General features: G+C 46.5%; 1 protein-coding gene across 1 annotated transcript; it reads left to right on the forward strand.

The window, feature by feature from the left end:
- The first annotated feature begins 280 nt into the window (after positions 1-280).
- GATA6 (GATA binding protein 6) lies at positions 281-20,258 on the forward strand. The gene is made up of 7 exons (XM_027881771.1): positions 281-365; positions 1,686-2,611; positions 6,061-6,227; positions 9,547-9,672; positions 11,067-11,154; positions 11,306-11,412; positions 19,754-20,258. The coding sequence occupies exons 2-7, from the start codon at positions 1,705-1,707 to the stop codon at positions 19,919-19,921; spliced, it is 1,563 nt and encodes a 520-aa protein (XP_027737572.1). The 5' UTR covers positions 281-365; positions 1,686-1,704; the 3' UTR covers positions 19,922-20,258.
- The last annotated feature ends 451 nt before the right edge of the window (positions 20,259-20,709 follow it).

Below are 20,709 nucleotides of genomic sequence, written 5' to 3' on the forward strand. Positions count from 1 at the left end.
CAAACAAAAAAGAAGATAAAAGACTGTGGCATCTGGGAGGACAATCCCCCCTCCTTCCCGCTCCCCGAGGAGGGGTCCGTAGCCCCCTTGCTGCGGGCACCCCACCCCCGGGGCAGCGGGCCGGCTGGTCGCCGGGACTGGCACCCCTGCGGAGCCCCGTGTTTGTTTAGGGCTGGCTGAGCCCAATCAGGGCCGGCTGCCTGCAGTTTTCCGGCAGGGCTGCGAGAGGCGCCTCCTCTCTCCTTTTTATACATGAGCCGGCGGCCGCCGCCGCCGGACTCGCCGCCGCCGCTCACCCCCGCCGCACTGGATTTACCGCCCGCCGCGGCCCCGCGCCCCGGCCCCATGCGGGGCATCGGCACCAGGTTTGGCCTCCTTCTCTTTTCTTGCCTCGCCGCGATTTTCCTTGTTCTTCCTCGCTCTTCTGCTCCTGCTTCTCCGCCCTCGGTCGCTCTGAGGGGAGCGCGGCCGCGGCTGCGCCTGGCTGGGGGAGCCTGAGGGAGACTGTGTGGGCAAACATCCGATACCGGTGCCTGGAGCCCTTATCTGCCGGAGCCTTATCTCCCAGTTACCTCGCAGGAGGGAGAGACGTATTTGGTGCCTATCTGCGAGGGGGCTCTGTGTGTGTCCTGTATTCTTGTGCCTATGGCTATCTGAAGACCCCCGAAGTGGGCTGAGAGCGGAGAGCCTCGCCGCCCGCTTCTCTTGTCACTTCTCCGCGTCCCCTTTCGCTTTCTGCCCCTTCTCCCTGAGGCTGGGCACCGGACGCTCCGTGTCCGTTTGCCTGTCCGGCCTCTCTCATGCCGACAGCTCCGAACTGAGACCGGTCGACTCGGGACGGATGTCAACTCCGAGAGCTGTGCTCGGACTTGGGGCAGGCCCTGTCATCCGGGACTGTCCACTGGCACCGGCCCCCGCGGCAGGCACATCCCACCCGACCCGGCCCCTGCCTCGGTCCGTATCCCATCGCGCACACTTCGGCGCCTGGCCCGTGCGCATCTCCCGTCTCCCGGGTGCCTTTCCCTCCTCCTTCTCCTCCTTTCCGTGACCTTGGGCTGGAAATAAGCAAACAAGCGAGGCGATGCGCGGAAAAGCTAACATTGCTCTCCGGAGAAGTAACCTTAAAGGGATCGCCTTACTAATTGTTTTCTCGGTGGAACCGAGTCAAATGACTCATTCATTGAAATAATCATAACAACGACAACAGCCAAGGAAGGGGCTGCGGCACAGACAGGGAAAAATGTCCCTCGCCCCCCTCTCTCCCCACGCCCTCCCGCCCACCTCTCCCCGGCGTGCTTCATGTTCAAATCCGCAGTCCGGGATGCAAAGGGAGAAGGGAGCAGCCCGCCCGCAGCGCGGGAGCGGCGTCGGAGCCGCAGCCCTGGCCCTGCGGGACTGGCGACTCCCGGCCCGTGTTGACCTGGTCTGCCTGATCCCATACCGCCGGGGGGAGGGACAACAGCACCGAGGCGACATGACTGATTAAGCGCTCAGAGGGTCCAGATAAGCCCTGATGAATCTCATTACGGGAGGGAGACGTGCTGTCCTGTTTGCAAACTTTGTTATTATTGTTTCTCTCTCTCTCCCTTCCCTGCTATTCTGTGTCCTCCTTCCCCGCCCTGCCCTGCGGACCCCCACCTCCACCCCTCCTCCTCCCCTCCTCCCTCTTCCCCATCCACACCCAGCGGCTAGAAGGGGACCTGGATGGCCGTGGCTGAAGTCGGCTGGTGCGCGGTGAAGCGGTGCGCTGCGGACGTCGGTGTTCCCTCCTGCCCCTTCGCCACCCGGGAGCCGCGCCCGTCTCCTTCGCCCTCCTCCTCCTCGTCCTCCTCCGGCTCCCAGGGTGAACGCGGCTCCTCCAAGACTCCTCGGCCGGAGACCGACGACAGTCACCGGCCGGCCCCTCCGCCGCCCCCCGCCGCCGAGGGCAGGTCTCTGCTCGCCCCCTACGTGCATTTCGGGGCCCCCCACCCCTCCGGCCGGTTCAGCTGGGAGGACATCCTGCTCTTCGCGGACTTAGACCAAACCAACAAGCTGATCTGGTCCAGCCGCGGGCCCAAGTTGAGCGCCCTCGGCGCCGAGCAACCCGAGGAGATGTACCAGACCCTCGCCATCTCGGCCGCCCAGGGCCCCACGCCTTACGACGGATCTCCGGGCGGCTTCATGCACTCCACACCCAGCTCGCCCGTGTACGTGCCCACGACCCGCGTGGGCTCCATGCTGCCCACGCTGCCGTACCTGCAAGGCAGCGGGGCGGCCCAGCCAAGCCACCCGGGCGGCGGCCACGCCGTCTGGTCCCAGCCAGCCGCGGAAAGCCCCTCGTACAGCACCGGCGGCGGCTCCCACCCCTCGGGCCGCTTTCCCTATTCGCCCAGCCCGCCGGTGGCCAACGGGGCCTCTCGGGAGCCCGGCGCCTACAGCAACAGCCTGGGAGCCAGGGACCAGTACAGCCCCCTGGCCCGGCCGCTCAATGGCTCCTATCCGGGGCCCTACACGTCCTACGTGGGGCCGCAGCTCACCCCCGCCTGGCCCACGGCGCCCTTCGAGAACTCCATGCTGCACTGCCTCCAGGGCCGGGCCGCCCCCATCCCCGTCCGGGCACCCAGCGCAGGTACGACCCGTGGCCGGGGGCGCGGGCAAGGGCGGGGTAGGGTAGGGCAGGGGGGGTCGCCGCATGCCGGGGCTGCCCGCTGGAGGGGCCACGGGGGGGCCGGGACGCGCGGGGTTCGCGGGCAAGGCGGGACGGCGTGGGGCGGCCCTGGTGCCTGTGGCAGGATGGCAGTCCCGAAACCATGGATTTTTGGAGTGAAGGTAAACTCTCGTCGTTTGTGCTGGATTAAGGGGGAACACATCCCCCCAAAGCGGCGTTGTTTGGAGTATGGCAATAGGGGCTACAAACCCAGAGATCCAGGTTTAAACCTAGTTTTTAATTTTTCCAGATCCTGACGTTCCTCCTTTTCCTAAATGTGGTTATCTGGCCGAGAAATGGTGTCAAATTCACGGCAAACTGATTTTTTTTTTTTTTTTTTTGTAGCGTAAACGAAAATTACAGGGGTTCGCTTAACCCATTTTGGATTATTTCGAATACAAAACACTTCACTGCTTCAGTAAAAGAGAAAAGCAGCAAAGCAAAACCTCGGATATGAACTAGGAAATCTCGTTTATAAACTGCTGTTAAAATGCAGCACCTCCTGATGGGGTTTTGCTTTCGCTTCCAAGGTGTCCCGTCCTTATTTTTTATTTTAGTCTGGGAAGTTGTTGGAGTCATTAAATTACTGGTGAAGTGGAGGCTGAGCTGCGATAATTTAGTTTGAGTTATAAAGATTAACGATTATTGCAGTTTCTTCAGCCTCAGAATATATGTATGTATATATAAATAAAGGTGGATAGAGAGGTATGTATATGTATACATATTTTTATATATTATGCATATATATTATGTATATATATTTATGTATATGTGCATACGCTTCCACACGCGCATACACAGATTTGATCAACATTCACTTTAATCGTAAACTACCCACCAGGTTGGGTATATTTTGTAGACACCGTGATTTTCTTTCAGTGCAGTGTTGCGGATAATTACCCCATGGCTTCTTATCCTTTTGTAGGGTTTTACCTGATGCTCCTCCCTTCTCTCTATGATACCCGGTAGATTTAAGCATTTTAAGCCTCTCACTTGGTGTTTAATAACATAACAGAGAGAAGTAGTGGTGCTTGGAGAAGCCGCGTCTCAGACCGACACGGAAGTTGAGTTTTCTAACTCAGTTTCCAAAAGTTACAGTGTATAAATAGGTGATGGAGGAAAAAGAAATCTGTTGGGGTTTTCTTTGTTGTTGGGCTTTTTTTTTTTTTTTTTTTTTTTTTTTTTTTTTTTTTTTTTTTTTTTTTTTTTTTTTTTTTTTTTTTTTTTTTTTTTTTTTTTTTTTTTTTTTTTTTTTCCCCGGGAGAGACGTGGGATTAGAGAATCTCGTGAAAAGGAGAGAAGAAGAATGAGTAAGAAGGGGCAGAGAAGGGAAGGAGCCGGGCGCTGGAGGAGGTTGGGGCACGAGTGCCAAGCCAGCCGAGGAGGAGCACGCCAGATTCCCCTGCTCCCGAGGGTCTCTCTCCTGCCCTTGTGCCTCCGTTCTCCGGTGCTTGGAGCCGGTGGGGCGCGGGCTGGCCAACCTTTCCATGAGGGAAAGGACGGGTGTCAGTGGAGCCGCATCGCGGTGTAACGCGGGGCGAAGCAGTCTGCAGCTCCTGGGCCACGCGAGTTTTCTGGTCCTGCAGTGCTAAACGCGCCAGCGAAGTCGAAACCACGTGTGCTCCCTTTTCAAAATTGTAGGGAAATTGTCAGGAAAATTGTAGACGAAATATATTTTTTACGGCTAACTATTATACAGTGTGACAAAGCTTTTTTAATGTTACTCATAGACATTGAAACAGTATCTAAAATTAAAACTTTATTTTGTTTTCATTGAAGATAAATGTATTACCCTGTAAGAGAAAAAAATTTTTTAAATGCCCGAGAAATATTGTCACCGCAGAATTTCTTTCTGAAGGCACGAAGGCAATGTTATAAAGTAAATAGCTGAGACAAATAACTGTTTAACTTCCAACGTCCTTGAAGCCTTAAGCATTTTCCTGATTACACTCTTCTATAGCGCTTTTAGTGCAAAGATTTATTAATCTTAGCGATGTGCTAAGTGCTACAAGCTGACAATGTCAGTTGAACTGTGCTCTCTGGACTGTGCCGTGTGCCCGTCCCTCTTTAGCGCCTAATAATTTGCGAACGAAGGGAGGAGAGAAAAGTATTTGGGTGGGTGCGGGCCAAAAGTCCGTTTCTCTCTCAGCTCAATGCCCGCCGTGTCACCTCAGCCCAGTCTCCAAAGCTACTAGAAGTTTATAAGGTCTTTACTCGCTGTACAGAGAAATGTAAAAGAATAACTCAATAATGAATTAAGGCAGGTAGCGGAGGGAGAAAAAAAAAAAGGAAAAAAAAAATCAGTGACGAAGCACTGAGTCTGAAACAAACTTTCCCAGCTTCGACTCGAAAACTGCTGTAAAAATCCAAACATCTCCTTTTATTATTTCTGCACAACGTGGCACGGTCTATGTAAAAACAGAGCTTATTCCGCCCTCCCCGAAATATAGAGAGTTGAATCAGAACAAGGATTCGCAGGGGTGAAGGTGTTAGCTTTTGTAGGTGGATTCTCTCTCTGTTTTTTTTTTTTTCTTTTTCCGTGCATTTAGACCTTATTTTCCCCTCAGTGCTCAGTTACTATGAAAGCAGGAGGCAGAATACCGCGTATTTTTCCATTTCCTCCGTTTCCTACCAACCAGCTCGAATTTGACCAAATAGCCGAAGCAGTGTGTTCACTGCCCGTCGCTTGGCACACCAGACCCCCAAACGCTGCCTCTAAACTTAAAACTTTACTAGTTGCGAGGCATTTAAAATAAGAGTCGAGGTAAAAAAGTTCTTGCCCAGCTTCGACCCTGGGGAATATTGGGCAAAACGACCACTCCTTATATCCGGCTCCCAGGGTGGCTCTGCAAGTGGCTATTCTGGCAGGCACCTAACTCCCCTCTCTGCACCCCTCACAAGCCAAGCGCACCTCCTCTTCCACCCGGTGGGCACCACGGCAGGGGTTTCGCCCCTCGAGCGGACGCCAGCCGGCTTTCCCAAGGGCCAAGTCCCGACATGAATGCAAGGCGGGCCTGGAGTGACCGCTCCGGCGGGCCGGTGTCCCCCAGCCCGTCCCAGGTCTCACCGGTTCCACTGGGGTTCGGAAAGCAGAGGCTGCGCCGAGGCCGGCAGCGAGTATGGTACATCTAAATATATAGGGGGAGTGGTGAAAAAGGGGGGGAAAAAAGGGAGAGATTTTGTAAAAAATCGCCGCATGTTCGCCGTCACTGCCAGGGAATTGCTTTTCCGAGGGCTGAACAGTGCCGGTTGCTTGCTCGCCCGGGGCCAGTCCTTTGGCGCGGCGGGGCCGGGGCCGCGCTACGCGGGGCTCCGCTGGGCTCCATGCCCGCCTGCGGCCGTGCCCCACCGCCTCTCCTTCTGCCCCCCAGAGCTGCTGGAGGACCTGTCTGAGAGCCGAGAGTGCGTCAACTGCGGCTCCATCCAGACCCCGCTGTGGAGGAGGGACGGCACCGGCAACTACCTGTGCAACGCCTGCGGTCTCTACACAAAAATGAATGGCCTCAGCCGGCCCCTCATCAAGCCCCAAAAGAGAGTGGTGAGTGGGGAGTGGAGGGGAGTAGGTGGGTGAGAGGAGCTGTGCCCCAAGGAACCACCAGTCAGCACTAGCCAGGGAGAAACAGGGGGCAAGGATGTGGAGAACATTGTGTGTATTAACCTGGTGATCTCCTCGGCTTCTAAACCGAGTGGGGCTCCTGACCAGTTTAGCAGGCCAAAATGGTCCTAATGAGGGGCGAAAGGGCTGGCAGCCCTCTGGGAACCACTGCGAACCCAACTCCAGGCCTTGCGCTGGCAAAATAGCCCTCTGCCTCCCCAGTGAGCTGCACACGGGGCATGGGCCAGCCTGGCTTTTTGAACTATGAACCCCATCAGTTAGGGGGGCTTAAGTGGCTTGGAAGAAATTTGTGCTGGTGATGTTGGGCATTTCCAAAAGAAAAAAAAAAATCAAGGTTGGAAAATGTTTGTTCAGAGGGCTAGGAATTTCTCCAGACCTGCTTTGTTTGCTGACAGCTCGATCCTTGGGAATGTAAGCAAGTTTTGTATATAATTCAAAGAAAACCAATTGTTTAAACAATGATAATAGCCTTTGTTTTGTTTTACTCCTAAGAAATGAGCGGCAATTTTTCTAAAAATATACTCCTAAAACTAGGGGGGGAAATAAATAGTACAAACCAGAACCCCTGTTTATAAATCAGGCTGGCACTGAATAGGCTAGGAGAAAATTTAACAAGCGGGAACTGCACATTATGTTTAGCAAATCTGGGTGGAGGTCAGCAGTGAGAAAGAATACGCTCTTCAGTAATGGCTGTTACCGAGTGAGCCACAATAAATCACGCCGGTATAATCCAAGCTGATGTTTGGACCCCTGTGTATGGAGACAGTGTATCAAACCCATCAGCCTTTCAAGCCCCTCTCAGTCACGCCAGCTGTTTCGCTCCGTGACTGTTTCCCTTGTGTTACAACACCTACCGCTCTTTATTTCACAAACGTTTGAATTTAGGGCCCGTATTACAGGAGCGAGGGGAACAAAACGCACGATGATCCGAGCAGACAATAAGCACTCGGGAATCAACCCGTCCCTGCTGAAGGACCTTTCTTTAAGCCTAAGAGTTAATTTAACTTTCAGCCAGAGGCTAATTACTGCTGGGTGCCCGTTTTTTTCTAGCGGGTCATCCAGTAAATTTCGTGACACAAGGGGTTATCACGGGCGACAAAGGCAGCAGCGGAGAGGCCAGATCTGCCGATTGTGTCAAGCATCAGAGCCCCACTGTCTGTGGCACCCTGGCCCAAGGCAGATTTCAAGTAGCTGATACTCGGCTCCAACATTTCTCTGTTTCTTTTTTTGAGGAGGGGTGGGGGTGAAGAGACTAAAGCAGAGTCAAACTACAGCCCGATTTCAAGCCTGACACCTCAGCAGAATAACTCTGAAATAGCTCTGCGTAACAATCCCTACCGAGTACCCTGGCCATAACTATAAATCAACTGTGACTGTGTGTTCATACAGTTGGAAATATGTAGGTGAGAAGGGAAAATGTTTTGAAAACGCTAAATATGTTTAGATTGCCCCGAAGTTTCTGATAAAATTCCTGCAACAGGAAAGTCATTTTAGCTTCAAAACATGCCAAAATCCCCCGTTTGTTTAGATATGGGAATAAGCAAAAGCTATTGAAATAAAATATATGAAGATTTATACCAGACTGCATAGGAAAGGGAAAGATTTAACAGAGTGAAACATCTGACAGCATTTCACTTGCAAAGAGAGAAAATTAAGCATATGTGTTAAGATCAGCTTTCTTTTACTCGATGCACGTAAAACTCATATTGAATCAAGGGTGCGATTTGACCGCTGTGTGCATATGCATTTAATAGTGAGGTCAAAAATTCTGTTTTCATGAGACTTGGATTTTTAAGATTAAAAACTATATGTGTCTACTTCAGCCTATATTACACTTGTCTGGGCGGTTTGGTTTTCTGTTTGGTTGGTTTTTTTTTTCCAGTGCAGTTAATAATGGATTACTTATTCCAGATTACAAAATTTGTATTTAATCTGGAGCTCTTTCTGAGCTGCAGTGTAAAATGATGGCTTACTGCTAGAGACACTCAAACAGATAAAATTAAAAAAACTCAGTTATTACTCTGGAATATTCTTCGTTCTCAAAACTTTTTTATCAGTTTTCCAAGTGGCAGGCAGATCTGTGGTATCAAAGGTGACCCAGTTACATCTAACAACCCAGCAGTAAATGATTCAAGAGGAAGGGCACTGTACCCTTAAGTTAGTAATTTCAGTTATAGGCGCTTTATAGTCAGAATAAGATTAATGCGATCCTCTAAAACTGACTTCTCCATGTAAACTTGTTCAACTGCCAGACACAGAGCTAGGCACAGATTTTTTTTATATTTTTTTTTTTTGACAATGCAATACTTTGAAAAAGACTAGATTTATGATGTAGCTGGAATTCTTTGCTTGTGATGAACGTAAAAGAGATCACTTGTTACAGGGACTTTTATAACCCATTCACCTTCATTTCACATGTTTATGAGCACTGCCTTCGCTTATGATATACAGCCTGCAGCCATAAAGCTCTAGGTTATACGGTTATTTCTGATGCAAGGTTGCTTCATCTTGGCTCCAAACTCCACGGAAGAGTGTCATAAATGGCTTGTTTGCCGTGGGGACCTTGTTGTCACCCTCCAGCTTTTCTGCTGGCTGAGGGGAAGCTCTGCTCTGTAAAACACGCTCCCAAGGCAAGTTGCTTTTTGTGTGAGGATAAGATGGGTGATGATAAAAAGATCTTTTTACAGAGATAACGCTGTTGTACATGTTACCCCTGGGACCCCCAGGAAAGTTTTTCCCAGCTGCAGTGCCACTGAAGGCAGGTGATTAAAGTGACTGATTTTTTTCCAAAAAGTTGGGAGCATCACTTGCAGGATCAGAGCTGCCTCTTCACCCACCACACAGGGAAGAGTGCACTGAACTGGTTGGAGGGGCAGCATAGGAGTGATGTGCCTTCTCCTCAGCTCGATGGTGTGTAGTGGAGATGTTTGCTAGCTGTCCTGCTGGAAGAAGAACCAATGCCTGGAGGTCTAAACACAGGTCTCTGGGTCAGCATCTCCCCAATATGAATTTTGCCTCTGCCACGACTGCTCGGGGTTGCAAACTCTTCACATCAGCTTTCCACTCTCCAAAATGAGGATAATTCTGTTCTAATTCTGGGATGTTGCTGATAAGATACCACCTAAAAAATCTCGTACCATCTCCACCATGTGTTAAAGTACTTTTTATAAGCCATAAAGACATAAACCATTTGCTCCTGCCTGCCTGCTCATGCACGTGTTTGCCTGTGCTTAACCTCCAGCCTTCGTCGCGGCGGCTGGGCTTGTCCTGTGCCAACTGCCACACCACGACCACCACCCTGTGGCGCAGGAACGCGGAGGGTGAGCCCGTCTGCAACGCCTGCGGCCTCTACATGAAGCTCCATGGGGTAAGTGGCTGCTTTGCTGAGGGAGATTTCATTCTAGCTCTGGTGCTCCTTTGGGGAAGGGGAGGGGGTCCTCCTGCTGGCAGGTGCCTGCAGGCTTTTGGGGGCTGGCACTAAGCATCCTCAAGTCGGGGAGACGTTTCTTTTGATGCTAATGGTTTTAATTCATGGCTTGGACCATGGAGTTAAAAAACGATGGATAAAACAACTGAAAAAGGTGTGACATTAGAAAATACTTTCACTGTTTTAGCATGCTATGCTTTTGACAAATAATGTGTTTGCCATTGTAGTCTCTCAACAGATTTTTATGAAGTGACCACCTCTGGATGAGCAGCAGAGGTCTTTTTTTGACACTGGGATTTAAACTAGCTCTTCAGTGGGGAGAAAAACCCTAGACCTTCAATAAAACAGTTTTTCGTACTTATGCCAGCAAAACTGTAAATGTAATTCAAGCCATAGCTATGCCAGCAAAATTTTAAATGCAATTTCAGCATTTGTTAGGCAATAAAAGATGAAGAAAAAAGCTCTATCCCGAATGTGATGGAGTATGTTTTAGCTGAGATCCCTGTGGATTGCGTTACAGTCAAGCAAAAAGTGTTGGAAGAGCAAGGGCATTAGAAGTGATTGAGATGTGGTCTAGGCCTCAAGAAAAAAGTAAATTATGTCACTGGTTTAAACATTATAATGATAGTAAGTGTGCACCTGAATTGTCTTTCCCCACACTGGTGTTATCATTAAGTTAAAATATATTTTAAACCATTTTTTTTCTGTATAATGATTATCACTGTGATGACACAGAACACAAAAGTTATTTTTGAGCACATATAAATTTATCAGTATAAAAATAAATCTGGAAACTATAAATCTGTATTGGGATAGAACTGCTTAGAAGAAAAATTACTAAGTTGATTGTGGCCTAAAGGTTCCATCCTAAGACATTTACTGGTGATGATCTGGTTTGTGCAGCTGGTCCACAGGATAAGGAGTGTTTTTTCTTCTCATGTGCATTCTCCCTTTCCAGAATCAGGCATTGGAGATAATTCCTAACTGACTGGAATAAGGAATCAAGGATCAGATATACCCCATCCAGTTTAATTTCTAATGCCCTATTCCCAAATGATGCTGGTTTTCCCTAAATGTATGCTGTTTTTCTGTCTAGTTTACATCAAGAAGTTTCCCTATTTTTTATATTCAGCTAAAACTCCCCTTGAATCAAACCATTGCTTTGCCCAAATAAAATGCAAACTTTTTATAAAATCTGCACTGTGGCATAGGAAAAACTGAGTTGCTATAGAGGTGTTTTCAAACAACACACTTGATCTTGTAGTGAATTTTGATTTTTGATATTAGGGTACATAAACAACTCTATGATTGGTGTGGAAATTTAATTTTTTCAGGTTCCCCGACCTCTTGCTATGAAAAAAGAAGGAATTCAGACGAGGAAGCGAAAACCTAAGAACATAAATAAATCAAAGGCATGCTCTGGTAAATATAAAAAGATAAGAAAGTGTAACTGCAATAGCTTATAGTTGTTTGGGTTTTGGTTTTTTTTTTTTGTTGTTGTTTATTTTTTGGGGGTTTGTTTCTTCCCTGGCTAGAAAATATTTCTTTTTAATACCAATTCCCCATCTTTCAGGTAACACTACTACTGCAGTTCCTATGACTCCAACATCCACGTCTTCTACTAACTCAGATGACTGTAGCAAAACCGCTTCTCCCAGTGCACAGACTGCAGCCTCCGGGGTGAGTGTCTGTATCTGTAAGCAGGCTGATCACTGTGCAATGTTATCACAGCTTTTATCTTATCTAACAGAACAATAATCTAAATAAACTTTCCAGTTTTGTTAGCTGATACTGGAACAAGATTTTCAGAGGATATCACAGATAGCTGTAAACAGAACGACAAGCTGAAGTACTTTACAAACCTCTTCATTAAGATCTATATAATTTTTATGATTAAGTTAGACACAGCTTAACCCCAGACATTTTGTTTTGAGATGTTCAGGCTCTTTAATTTCTGAGGGTTTTTTTGGAGGGAAGACAATAAATCATGCCCAGACAATCCTTTCAAGAAACAATTTTGCATGTACTCCTTTTTTTCTGAAATGACATGATAAGCATTTATAGTTCAAGGCACTGCTGTTGATATCATGTTTTTCAAAAGCTATTTTATATGCATATATATACATATATATATATGCATTTTTATGTATTATCCTGAATACCTGGTAAACCCCAGCAAAATGTTATCCTGCTGTGTGAAGTGAATCATAAAAGCTTTTTTAAAAAACTAAAATGTGGGATTAAATCCTGGTCCAGACCCATTTGAATTCAGGCTGGAGTGCCCTGCTGATTGCAGTGCACAGGGGTTCAGCCCTCTCCCTGCAGGTGGCTCCTCAGGGGCCAGATGCTCAGCGTCTGGCAGCACCGAGCTCCAGAGCAGCACCAGAGGACTGCTAATCATCCTCTGCTTTAGTTTTTATCCTTATTTTACATCTTGTACTCCAACCATCTCAAACTTCCTTTCTTCACTCAGTTAGTGTGTGGGATAAATACTACTGCTAAAGTTGTGAAGCTTCATGTAGATTAATTTCTAACCCCTTGGCTATACTTATCTGTATCCACACTCACTTCTCGGCCTTCTGTATCCCTTAATCTGCCACATCATTTCTTTGAGAAGCTTTCCTAATGTGGCTTTCTGTAGTCCTTTATTAATAAAATGAAGACATTGTTTATAATACTATTTTTCAATGTCTTGGTGTTCCCAACATCCAGATTACTTTCAATAGTTTAATTTCTGATGTACAAAGTTTCATTGTGCAAGGGGAAGAAAAAAAAAATTTTTTAGTAAATGTGATTGTTTGTGGACTGACAGGGCCACCCAATTTCAGGGACACTGGGTTTGGGGTTTAGATCCTTTGAGACTAAGATATTACTAAAAGGGCTTGTCTTTGACGTGAGAAAACACTGTCAATCCAGTAAAATAAACAGATCACATCAAAAAAAGAGAAAGACCAAATGAAAAGTTAACTGTCTCAGTTTCAGAAGTGAGTTTCAGACTTCCCCAGTGAACTACTATGCACTATTTTAGGCTCTCCCCTAATATTTGCAAAGAAAAAAATGTAGCCAAATTTTCCCTAAGTTTTCCTTTCATTACCTTAAGCAGTTATAGTGACCCTGAGCAATATGGTGAGATTTATATAATGGATAGAAACGGAAGGACAATCCCAGCTGAGCATGAGGCAGTGGCGTAGGCTGTGGCAGCACAGCCACGTCCTACCTGGGGACGGAGAGGTCGTATAGGCGAGATCCCATTTCCACTATGCTGTTGCCTTCTTGGCTGGCTAAAGCCTGACTTCCTCTCTGTAGTCCTTCTCCCTAGAAAAGTATATCAAAGATGTTATTAATAATCTTTATGTTAGAATCGTAATAGTACCATATTTAATATGATTCTGCTGCGTGGAGTTTTGTGGGTATCAGAGGAGAGTGGGTGGGATCATGATTTGTGAGCCAAAAGGCTCCTTGAGAGCTGTTAGCAGCTAAGAGCAACTCCCAGGGACCCTGAGGCTGCTCTTAGTTACATGATGGCATTCTCAGTGCCAGGACTTCAGTTCTTCCTGGTTTTTCCATAGTTGGTCAGACCGGGAGAGGACACCTGCACTACAGCCAGGGAAGTCTGTCCCCTTGTGTCCAGCAGGCAGCACAGTAAAACCTGCACAGCCTTTTCCCCACCATGATTTGATCAGATGTGCCTTGCATATTCAAAGCACTTGCAAATACCCTCCCTCTTGTGAAAAATTTCAATGAAAGGAAGTAATGGAGAGAGGCTATGACACACTCTGAAGAGGGGAATTTGCAGCAGCAACCCGATATATGGGCATGCCCCTGACTCCCTCCCAAACTATGTGAAGGGCTATTGATCTCCCACCCCCGCACCCCAGCCCCGTATCTATGTAAATGAAGACAGGATTTGCAGGGGAGCAGTTATCGTAGTCACATCCTTCTCTTGAGCTCCTGGCTTTGCTCAAGAATCTGTAATTCAAAGCTGGGGACTGGGGATACTGGAGGTTGAAATTAGAAAGACGTGGCTGTTGTGACTGGACCCCATTGCCACAGACATCAATGGGCTGCAAAGGATGCAAAATAATTTCTTACGGACCTGAGCACTCACAAAGCTCATTGAAGTTGTCATGAGTAAAGGGGTGTCAGCATTTTAGAGTGAGGCAACCTGTAACCTGATCACATGCCGAAGTAAAGATACTCTACTAGACTTCTGTTTTCCTTGGTTATTTTTTCTTTTCCCTTTTGAGTTGATCCATCAATACGTTTAAGGTTTGTAATTATTCCTAGAACAGGCAATGGCTTTGCACAAGGAGAATAAACTTCCCCAGGTTCTGTCAGGATGGAAAAAACCCTCAGATGGATGAATTCAGTCTCTTAATATTTGGCCACTTCAACAAGACTATCATTGATTCCAGTCAGTGGTCCTGGTGGCATTGCTGAAACATGGGCACCTGCTGGAAGAGCAAACCTGGCTCATTCCCCATGTTACACAACAGGGATGGCAACTGGTTTTTGTTTTGCTCTGTTTTCACTTCTCTAGCCTTTATTCTGCGAAGAGGGGAAAAATGCCAAATTGACATTAGGCAGAGAAATCCGATGACGATTTAGAAACTGTTGTGTGAAATTCACAGCAATATCGTTGCTAAATGAAACAGAGAAAACGAATTCCTCTACTGGTACAAAGGCAATTTATTATGCCTTTTATGGGAGGCTGCCAAAAAAGTTTCTAGTTATGTAGAAATCTAATGGAAATGAAATTCAGCAGAATTCATTTGTGTCAGTAACATTCACTTTTTACCCTACCTTTCCTTATCTCTGTTAAAGTAAAATAAAGAAGGGAGGGCAGAAAAAGAGAAGGGCAGCAATTACTCTTGGCAGTGTCTTTGAGACTATCCATTTCATGAAGGGAATCTTATATCATGCCAATTCTGAGACAAATTAGCAAGAACCTTAAATGTTGATTTTACATTATAGCTGAAGTTTAAACATTTAAAAGATATGATTAATGAATTGTTGTGGGGGCAAAGTTGATTTCAAACACCCAAAAGTATAGAAGTGTTTGGAATGGAGACATTTTGTTGTCCCATTGTAAAGGGGCTATTTGCCAAATTCACATCTGGATCTAGGATTTAGGCCCATTTCTGTTTTCCTAAGAACTATAAGTACTGGGTGTCCTGTGTTACTAATATGGAAAGGGTCCAGCTTTATGATGTATGAAGTTGCCTTACAACCCCATAAAAAGAAGATCTGAAGGTTTTAGAGAGTCTGCATCTGCATCTATACCTGGTCTCTCTTTGATGCTGCCGCAACTGTACAGAGAAAAGCTCCACCACATAAGTTGCTAAACAAAGGACACGATCTGTAGTGCAAACCTGTCCATTTCCATGCAGGAGTTTCAACAACTGTGATAACCAGCAGGACTTTATTCCCATATTAGGATAAAAGGCTGTATGAAACCTGCTGTAAAATCTGCTTTTTATGGCAGGACATGGAGGCTCCTTGAGCCAGGCCTGGTGTCAGGAAAGGCTCAGCAGCACCAGGGGAGCTCTTCGTTGAGAAATCTTTCCTGTGTCCTTTGCCTCCAGCTTGGAGTTTTCTCAGAAGGACCATAATCACACACCACAGAGTAACATAGGAGGTAAAGCAAAAGCTTACTTCCCTCGGAGGTTCACCTTGAAAAGTAATTCAGGATTGGCTCTTCGGTGTTTTAGGGTGGCAAGTAAGATTGCTGAGTGAGATGGCCTCGGCACATGGTGAGCTAGGAGGAGAACGCAGTTTTAACCATCCCCAAAATACCAGACAGATGGGCCTGAATTATCTGGACAGCTTCTCCTGCATTTGCCTTCTCTTGTTTTCAGAAGAAGATTCATGATCTGGTTAGAGGTGGTATTGTTAGCTGCTTTTTAGGCAGCATATTGGTAGGATGTTCATGCTGGGGAATCAGACTGCTTAAGTATGTACCAGAGTCGGGATGAACCAGAGACTCGATCTCTTAAAACAATATATTAGCCACCCGGATATTGGGAAGTTGAATGTTCTGAGGGCTCTTCAGATTATCTGATGATAAGTTTTCAGTTGTTACAGACTAATTTTGTAGCCTCTGGGACAGTTTCCACGGGAAAGACTCACCAGTGTGGTTGGTAGGACTTTCACCTGGAAAATAGGAACACGGTGCCTCAGTCCTGGTATGAGTAAATATTTATCTAAACCAGGTGGAATAAGATCAAGAGGAGGCATGAGGAACATGTCAGTCGTATCAAATAGTGTGGTAGACACGGCATTATGGTGTGAGATCTGACATTCTCATTTAAATCTTTCTTGGTCTCCTACTCCTTCTGCATTAGTCCTCACTCCTGGACAAAATGGGAAGCTACTTTATTCCCCCCCAGTTTCATACATTGAGTCATTAATTTTCTTTGCTCTGTGTACTTGAATCCAAAAGAGAGCATTTCATTTTTGTATGAAACAGAAGGAAGCAATCCATCTTTTTTTTTCAGTAGGGAAAACCAAGGAAAAAGTATTTTTGCTTCTACTCCAAAATTCTATATGCATGTGGACACATACCTTTTGCTTGGTTTTGTTTTATTGCCAAAGCAATAAAGTCAGTTACTCATGCAGCCCTTGACAGCAGTGGGGTCATCAGTTTTCCAAGCCATGCTGGAAGTTGCCTCCCTTAGGAAATTAATGAAGTATTAACCACAGATTTATGTTGCTATAATACAAAGGAGAGATTAGAAGATGTGTAAACTTACACGTCTGCAGTATAAACAAAAGGATCAATTGGACTAATGAGAAATGACAACTTTGTGTACTAAGAAGGTCATTACGTGAAAAAAGAAAAACGTCATTTTGCAGTGCTGAGACTTGCTCGTCAGAAACCAGGGAGTGACAGTATTGGGAAAATGTGCTCCTGATGAGGATGGCAGTTATTGCAGGGAGGCTGAGGCTGGAAAATTAAGAACTCCAATGTTTGGCACAGCACCTTATATGCAAAAGCAGTCTTTGCAAATGTGTTTTGGCTGATTATGGTGATCATTTAAATGTAGCAAAACTAAACTAGGCTAACTGAGGAGGAAGAGAGTCTCAGCTGAGACTCTGTTTATTACAGACTTAGTGTAATGTCCAAAATGCACAGAGCATTTTGAACCTGTGAAATGGATAGAGCAAAGTTCTATCTGGTAGAGCAAAGGTCTGGATCAAGGCCCTTCACCACCCCTTCCATCTGTCCTTGCCCAGAGCATTTCCCTCTTGCCTGCAGAGGTGTGAGGGAAGGCCAGGGGGAAAAGAGTCCCTCTTCTCTCCCTACTTTGATGGTGCAGGAAGGAGTGGGTAGAAGAAAGCGGGGGTCTTCCAGCCAGAGCTGCTGATGCTGTTCCCCAAGTGATGGCCAGCACAGGCTGAGCAGCCTGGTTTTGATCTAGAGCAGCTTTAGTGGGGATAAATTCGGCTCCAAGGTGCTGAGAGCAGGTTTGGGTACAGTCTGCATGTCCTAAGTCCCTCTGTGGCTCTGGCAGAAGTCTTCCTATGCACGTGGTGGGCAGGTCCTCTACAGGAAGGCCACCTCTGGTCTGGACAACTTATCTGGGGAATGACTTATGACCAGCTCCTGCTGGTTGGGTAAAAAGAAGAACCTTTGCAGATACAAGCACAACCTTCCAGTTTGTTTGGGAGGCAGTGTCTTCCCAATGGGCTTAATTCATTTTTTTCCTCAGGAAACTGTCAGTTGATTACCTTTTTTATTATCAAATTTCAGCAATAAAAATAAATGCATTACCTTTTTACTGATAGAGGCAGTAGTTTTGAATTAGAAGATCTTGCTTACTTCAGCAGCATTGTTCAGTTTATTTATTCCAGGTGACAAATGTCCTCTAAAAACAAAGTGCAACTTCTGTCATCTTTCATCCCTTAAAGCTAGAGAAGTAAAAGCAGAGGTAGGAAGGCTCAGGAACAGAGCCATGATTCAGTCACGTCCTTTTCATGAGCTAAAGTTTGTTTTCCATGTCTCACTTTGGGAGCTGCCCAAGTTGCCTGAATTTGTCATGACATTACCGGGGTGGGGTTTCCAGGCCCGGCAGTCCTGCCCAGGTCCTGCCCATTCTGGCTCAACAGAGCCAGGATCCGGCCTTGGTTGGGCAGGGATGGGCAGTCTTCAAACAGGATGTGGGTCCATGTCCTCCCTTCTGGGGTGCCGAAGGGAGGGGTACCTGATAACCCCTTGTGGAAACTGTGGGTCCGTGCACCCCACCTTTGTAGGGTTGAATCAGGAAAAGAGTGAACTACACTTTTCCAGATTGGAGAAAAACAGGTAGTGATAAGGTATTTGCCTACCGGAACAACAGTGGCAAATATGGGCAAACGGGAAACTTTCAAAGCAGCTTTTAAGCATTTTTAGCTCAGGTTGAGCACACACTGCTCAACACTAGTTTAAATCCTTCTTCCAAGGTGGGGAGATGAATCTGAAGCTGTTAAAAATTACGTATTTTGTGCTGACAGAAGTGGTATTAGAAATAAAGAAAAAGGTCTTGAAAAGCTAGGCTGATGCAAGACCAAAACCAGAGGAAAACCATGGCATGGAATCTGCCTCATTGAATTCTCCTTGCAGTCACAGGGAAAGGATACAGAGATTAATTGTCATTGATTGGCAATTGTATATTCGAGAGAGAGCGATAAAACATATTTCTTAGAATTTTTAGAGCTATTTGGCTGGTTTTGGGGGACAGGCAGTTTTTCCTTCCTTCTCTGCATTTCTGGGTAGTGACTAATGGAGTGGGACTGGGGTTGATGACTGGGTGGAAGAGTAGTGGCTGAAAAATGACTACTAACATTGAGAATCTCTTTCAAAAGGTGAGGTTTTCCTTGGGTTAAACATGGCAAAAAGAACCCTACATGGCACCATTTGGAAATTACCTCTGAATAAATGAAGCCTTGCTTTTCCTGTGTCAGGACTGCTAGCTTGGCACAGCTCCAGGAGAGCCAAGAGCTCTACTCTTGTAAAATGATTAAATATGTATACTTTTCACTTAAACAGCAGGCAGGAAGCTTCTGCAGTCACAGTTTAGGATAGCTTTTTTTTTTTTTTTTTTTTTTTTTTTTAAGGAATTTCATCCAAAGGCTATCCATTAACAAGTAAATTAAGGTTTTCAAGTTGACATATTCAACGGTTAATTTTGCATGAAGTCAGCCCTTAAACATTTCCTTTATCAAGTGAAAATGCTGCCCCTTCTCTGTCTGGCACTGTGAATTTTTCCTCTTTAGTAGATCTGCTCAGCCTCATGGAAAAAATGATTGTTCCTTTGTCTTTGTAACTCTCCATTTCTCTGTTAAAATAAATGGACTGGTTCCAGTGCAGTTCAGAGGTTCATCTTCGTGCCTACCAGGGCTCCCCTGCATTTTGTCTTGTATAGGCAGCGGAACAAAAAGGCTCCTGCTTCCAAGGCATAATGTTTCTCCACCAGACATTAAAGAGCATCTCCTTTAGTGTCCAGGGATGAAGTGGATGTGGCTAGCATTTTGAATGGTGAAGAATGATTTTAGGCATTTCAAGGTCTGAGGGACATAAAGAAGGCTGATTTCCAGGAGGTGCACCATATCTGCTGCTGGAGAATTGGGATGTATCAGGCTTCTCCCATTGTGGAAGAAAAACTATAGGTGCCACCACTCCCAGATCACATTTTTGGTGTTGTCACTTATGTCTCTTCAGTAGGGGGCAGCGGGACGCACACGCACTTCCATCTTCACCATAGTCTGATTTCCAGGTTTTTCTGCCCTTCACATGCTTTCTTTTCCACCTCTCCAAATGCAGATATCTCTCCCATCAATAGGGCTCAGTCACTGGGCTGATGATGAGATTTTTTTTATTTTTTTCAGGATTTTGAGGCATGGGGCAAGCAGAGGGCAAACCCTGTTTCTCTGCAGAAATCCTGGGATAATGGCTGTGCCCTGTGCCCACTATGCTCTCACTCGCACCCGTGTGTGCAAAGCTCACCTGCTCAACGCCTCTCTCTTTGTTCTCTCCCTCCAGGCGAGCTCATCAGTGATGTCTGGCCCAGGAGAGAGCACCAGTCCTGAAAGCAGCAACCTTAAGTATTCAGGTCAAGATGGGCTGTACACAGGAGTCAGCCTGAGCTCCACGGCCGAAGTGACAGCATCTGTGAGACAGGATCCCTGGTGTGCCCTGGCTCTGGCATGACCCAGCGTGAGGGAAGCTGGATCCTGGTGCTGCGCGGCAGCCCCCGGACGTCCACAAGCAGTTTCTCCTGTGGAGCGGTCGCAGCGGCAGCAAGAGTGATGGGAAAGACCATTTCTCTGAAATAGTTTTTGAGCCTTGGTGGCAGAGGTGTTTCTCAGCCTCTGAAAGAAGCTCTGCCAAAGCATCCAGTTCCTCATCTATGCAAGAAAAATATAGGGAAAGCAAATGACCACCAGGGGATAGCTAATGCAGCCTTACAATCTCAAAGAAACCCACAAAACCCCCAAAACAAATTTAAAAAAAAAAAAAAAAAGAAAGAAAAAGAAAAAAAAAAGAACATATAGACCTAGACCTATTGACAGATTCCAGAAGTACATCTTCGACTTACCCAGCAGCGCTGCCTTTCTGATTGCATAATTGTTTTCACTCTCTCATCATCTTTTCCCCTAAGGATTTGGTGGAAGCTGTCATCGTCGGGGAGGAAGCAACAAAGACTTTAATTACCAGAGATAGTGAGATACTTTTTTAATGAGTGTCAGAAGTGCATGTGGCTTGAGTCGGCACAGACTTCTTGCACTGAACATTTGATGTCTTTGCCCTGTCAGACCTCTCTCCTCCTTTGCCCTCCATCTTCAGTGTGCCTTGCTCTGCTCCTCAGAGCCCAGCTATGCCCCTGGAAGAAATCACAATGTTTGGTACAAGTCCCACAAGGTCCAGCTGGCTAAGGAGATTTTGGGGTTGGTTTTCTCTGGTTTAAGATATTTACTCACTTTGCAAGACTACGATAT

Source organism: Empidonax traillii, unplaced genomic scaffold (genome assembly GCF_003031625.1).
Source record: "Empidonax traillii isolate 1590-97213 ecotype Southwest subspecies unplaced genomic scaffold, ASM303162v1 scaffold94:size1391941, whole genome shotgun sequence".
In the NCBI taxonomy this organism is placed as follows: Eukaryota; Metazoa; Chordata; class Aves; order Passeriformes; family Tyrannidae; genus Empidonax; species Empidonax traillii.

Excerpts from the sequence above, each read along its gene's own strand:
- GATA6 (XM_027881771.1), top strand. The coding sequence starts at position 1,705 with ATGGCCGTGGCTGAAGTCGGCTGGTGCGCGGTGAAGCGGTGCGCTGCG. Across the intron at positions 2,612-6,060 it reads CGTCCGGGCACCCAGCGCAG|AGCTGCTGGAGGACCTGTCT; the intron begins GTACGACCCGTG and ends TCTGCCCCCCAG. Across the intron at positions 6,228-9,546 it reads TCAAGCCCCAAAAGAGAGTG|CCTTCGTCGCGGCGGCTGGG; the intron begins GTGAGTGGGGAG and ends CTTAACCTCCAG.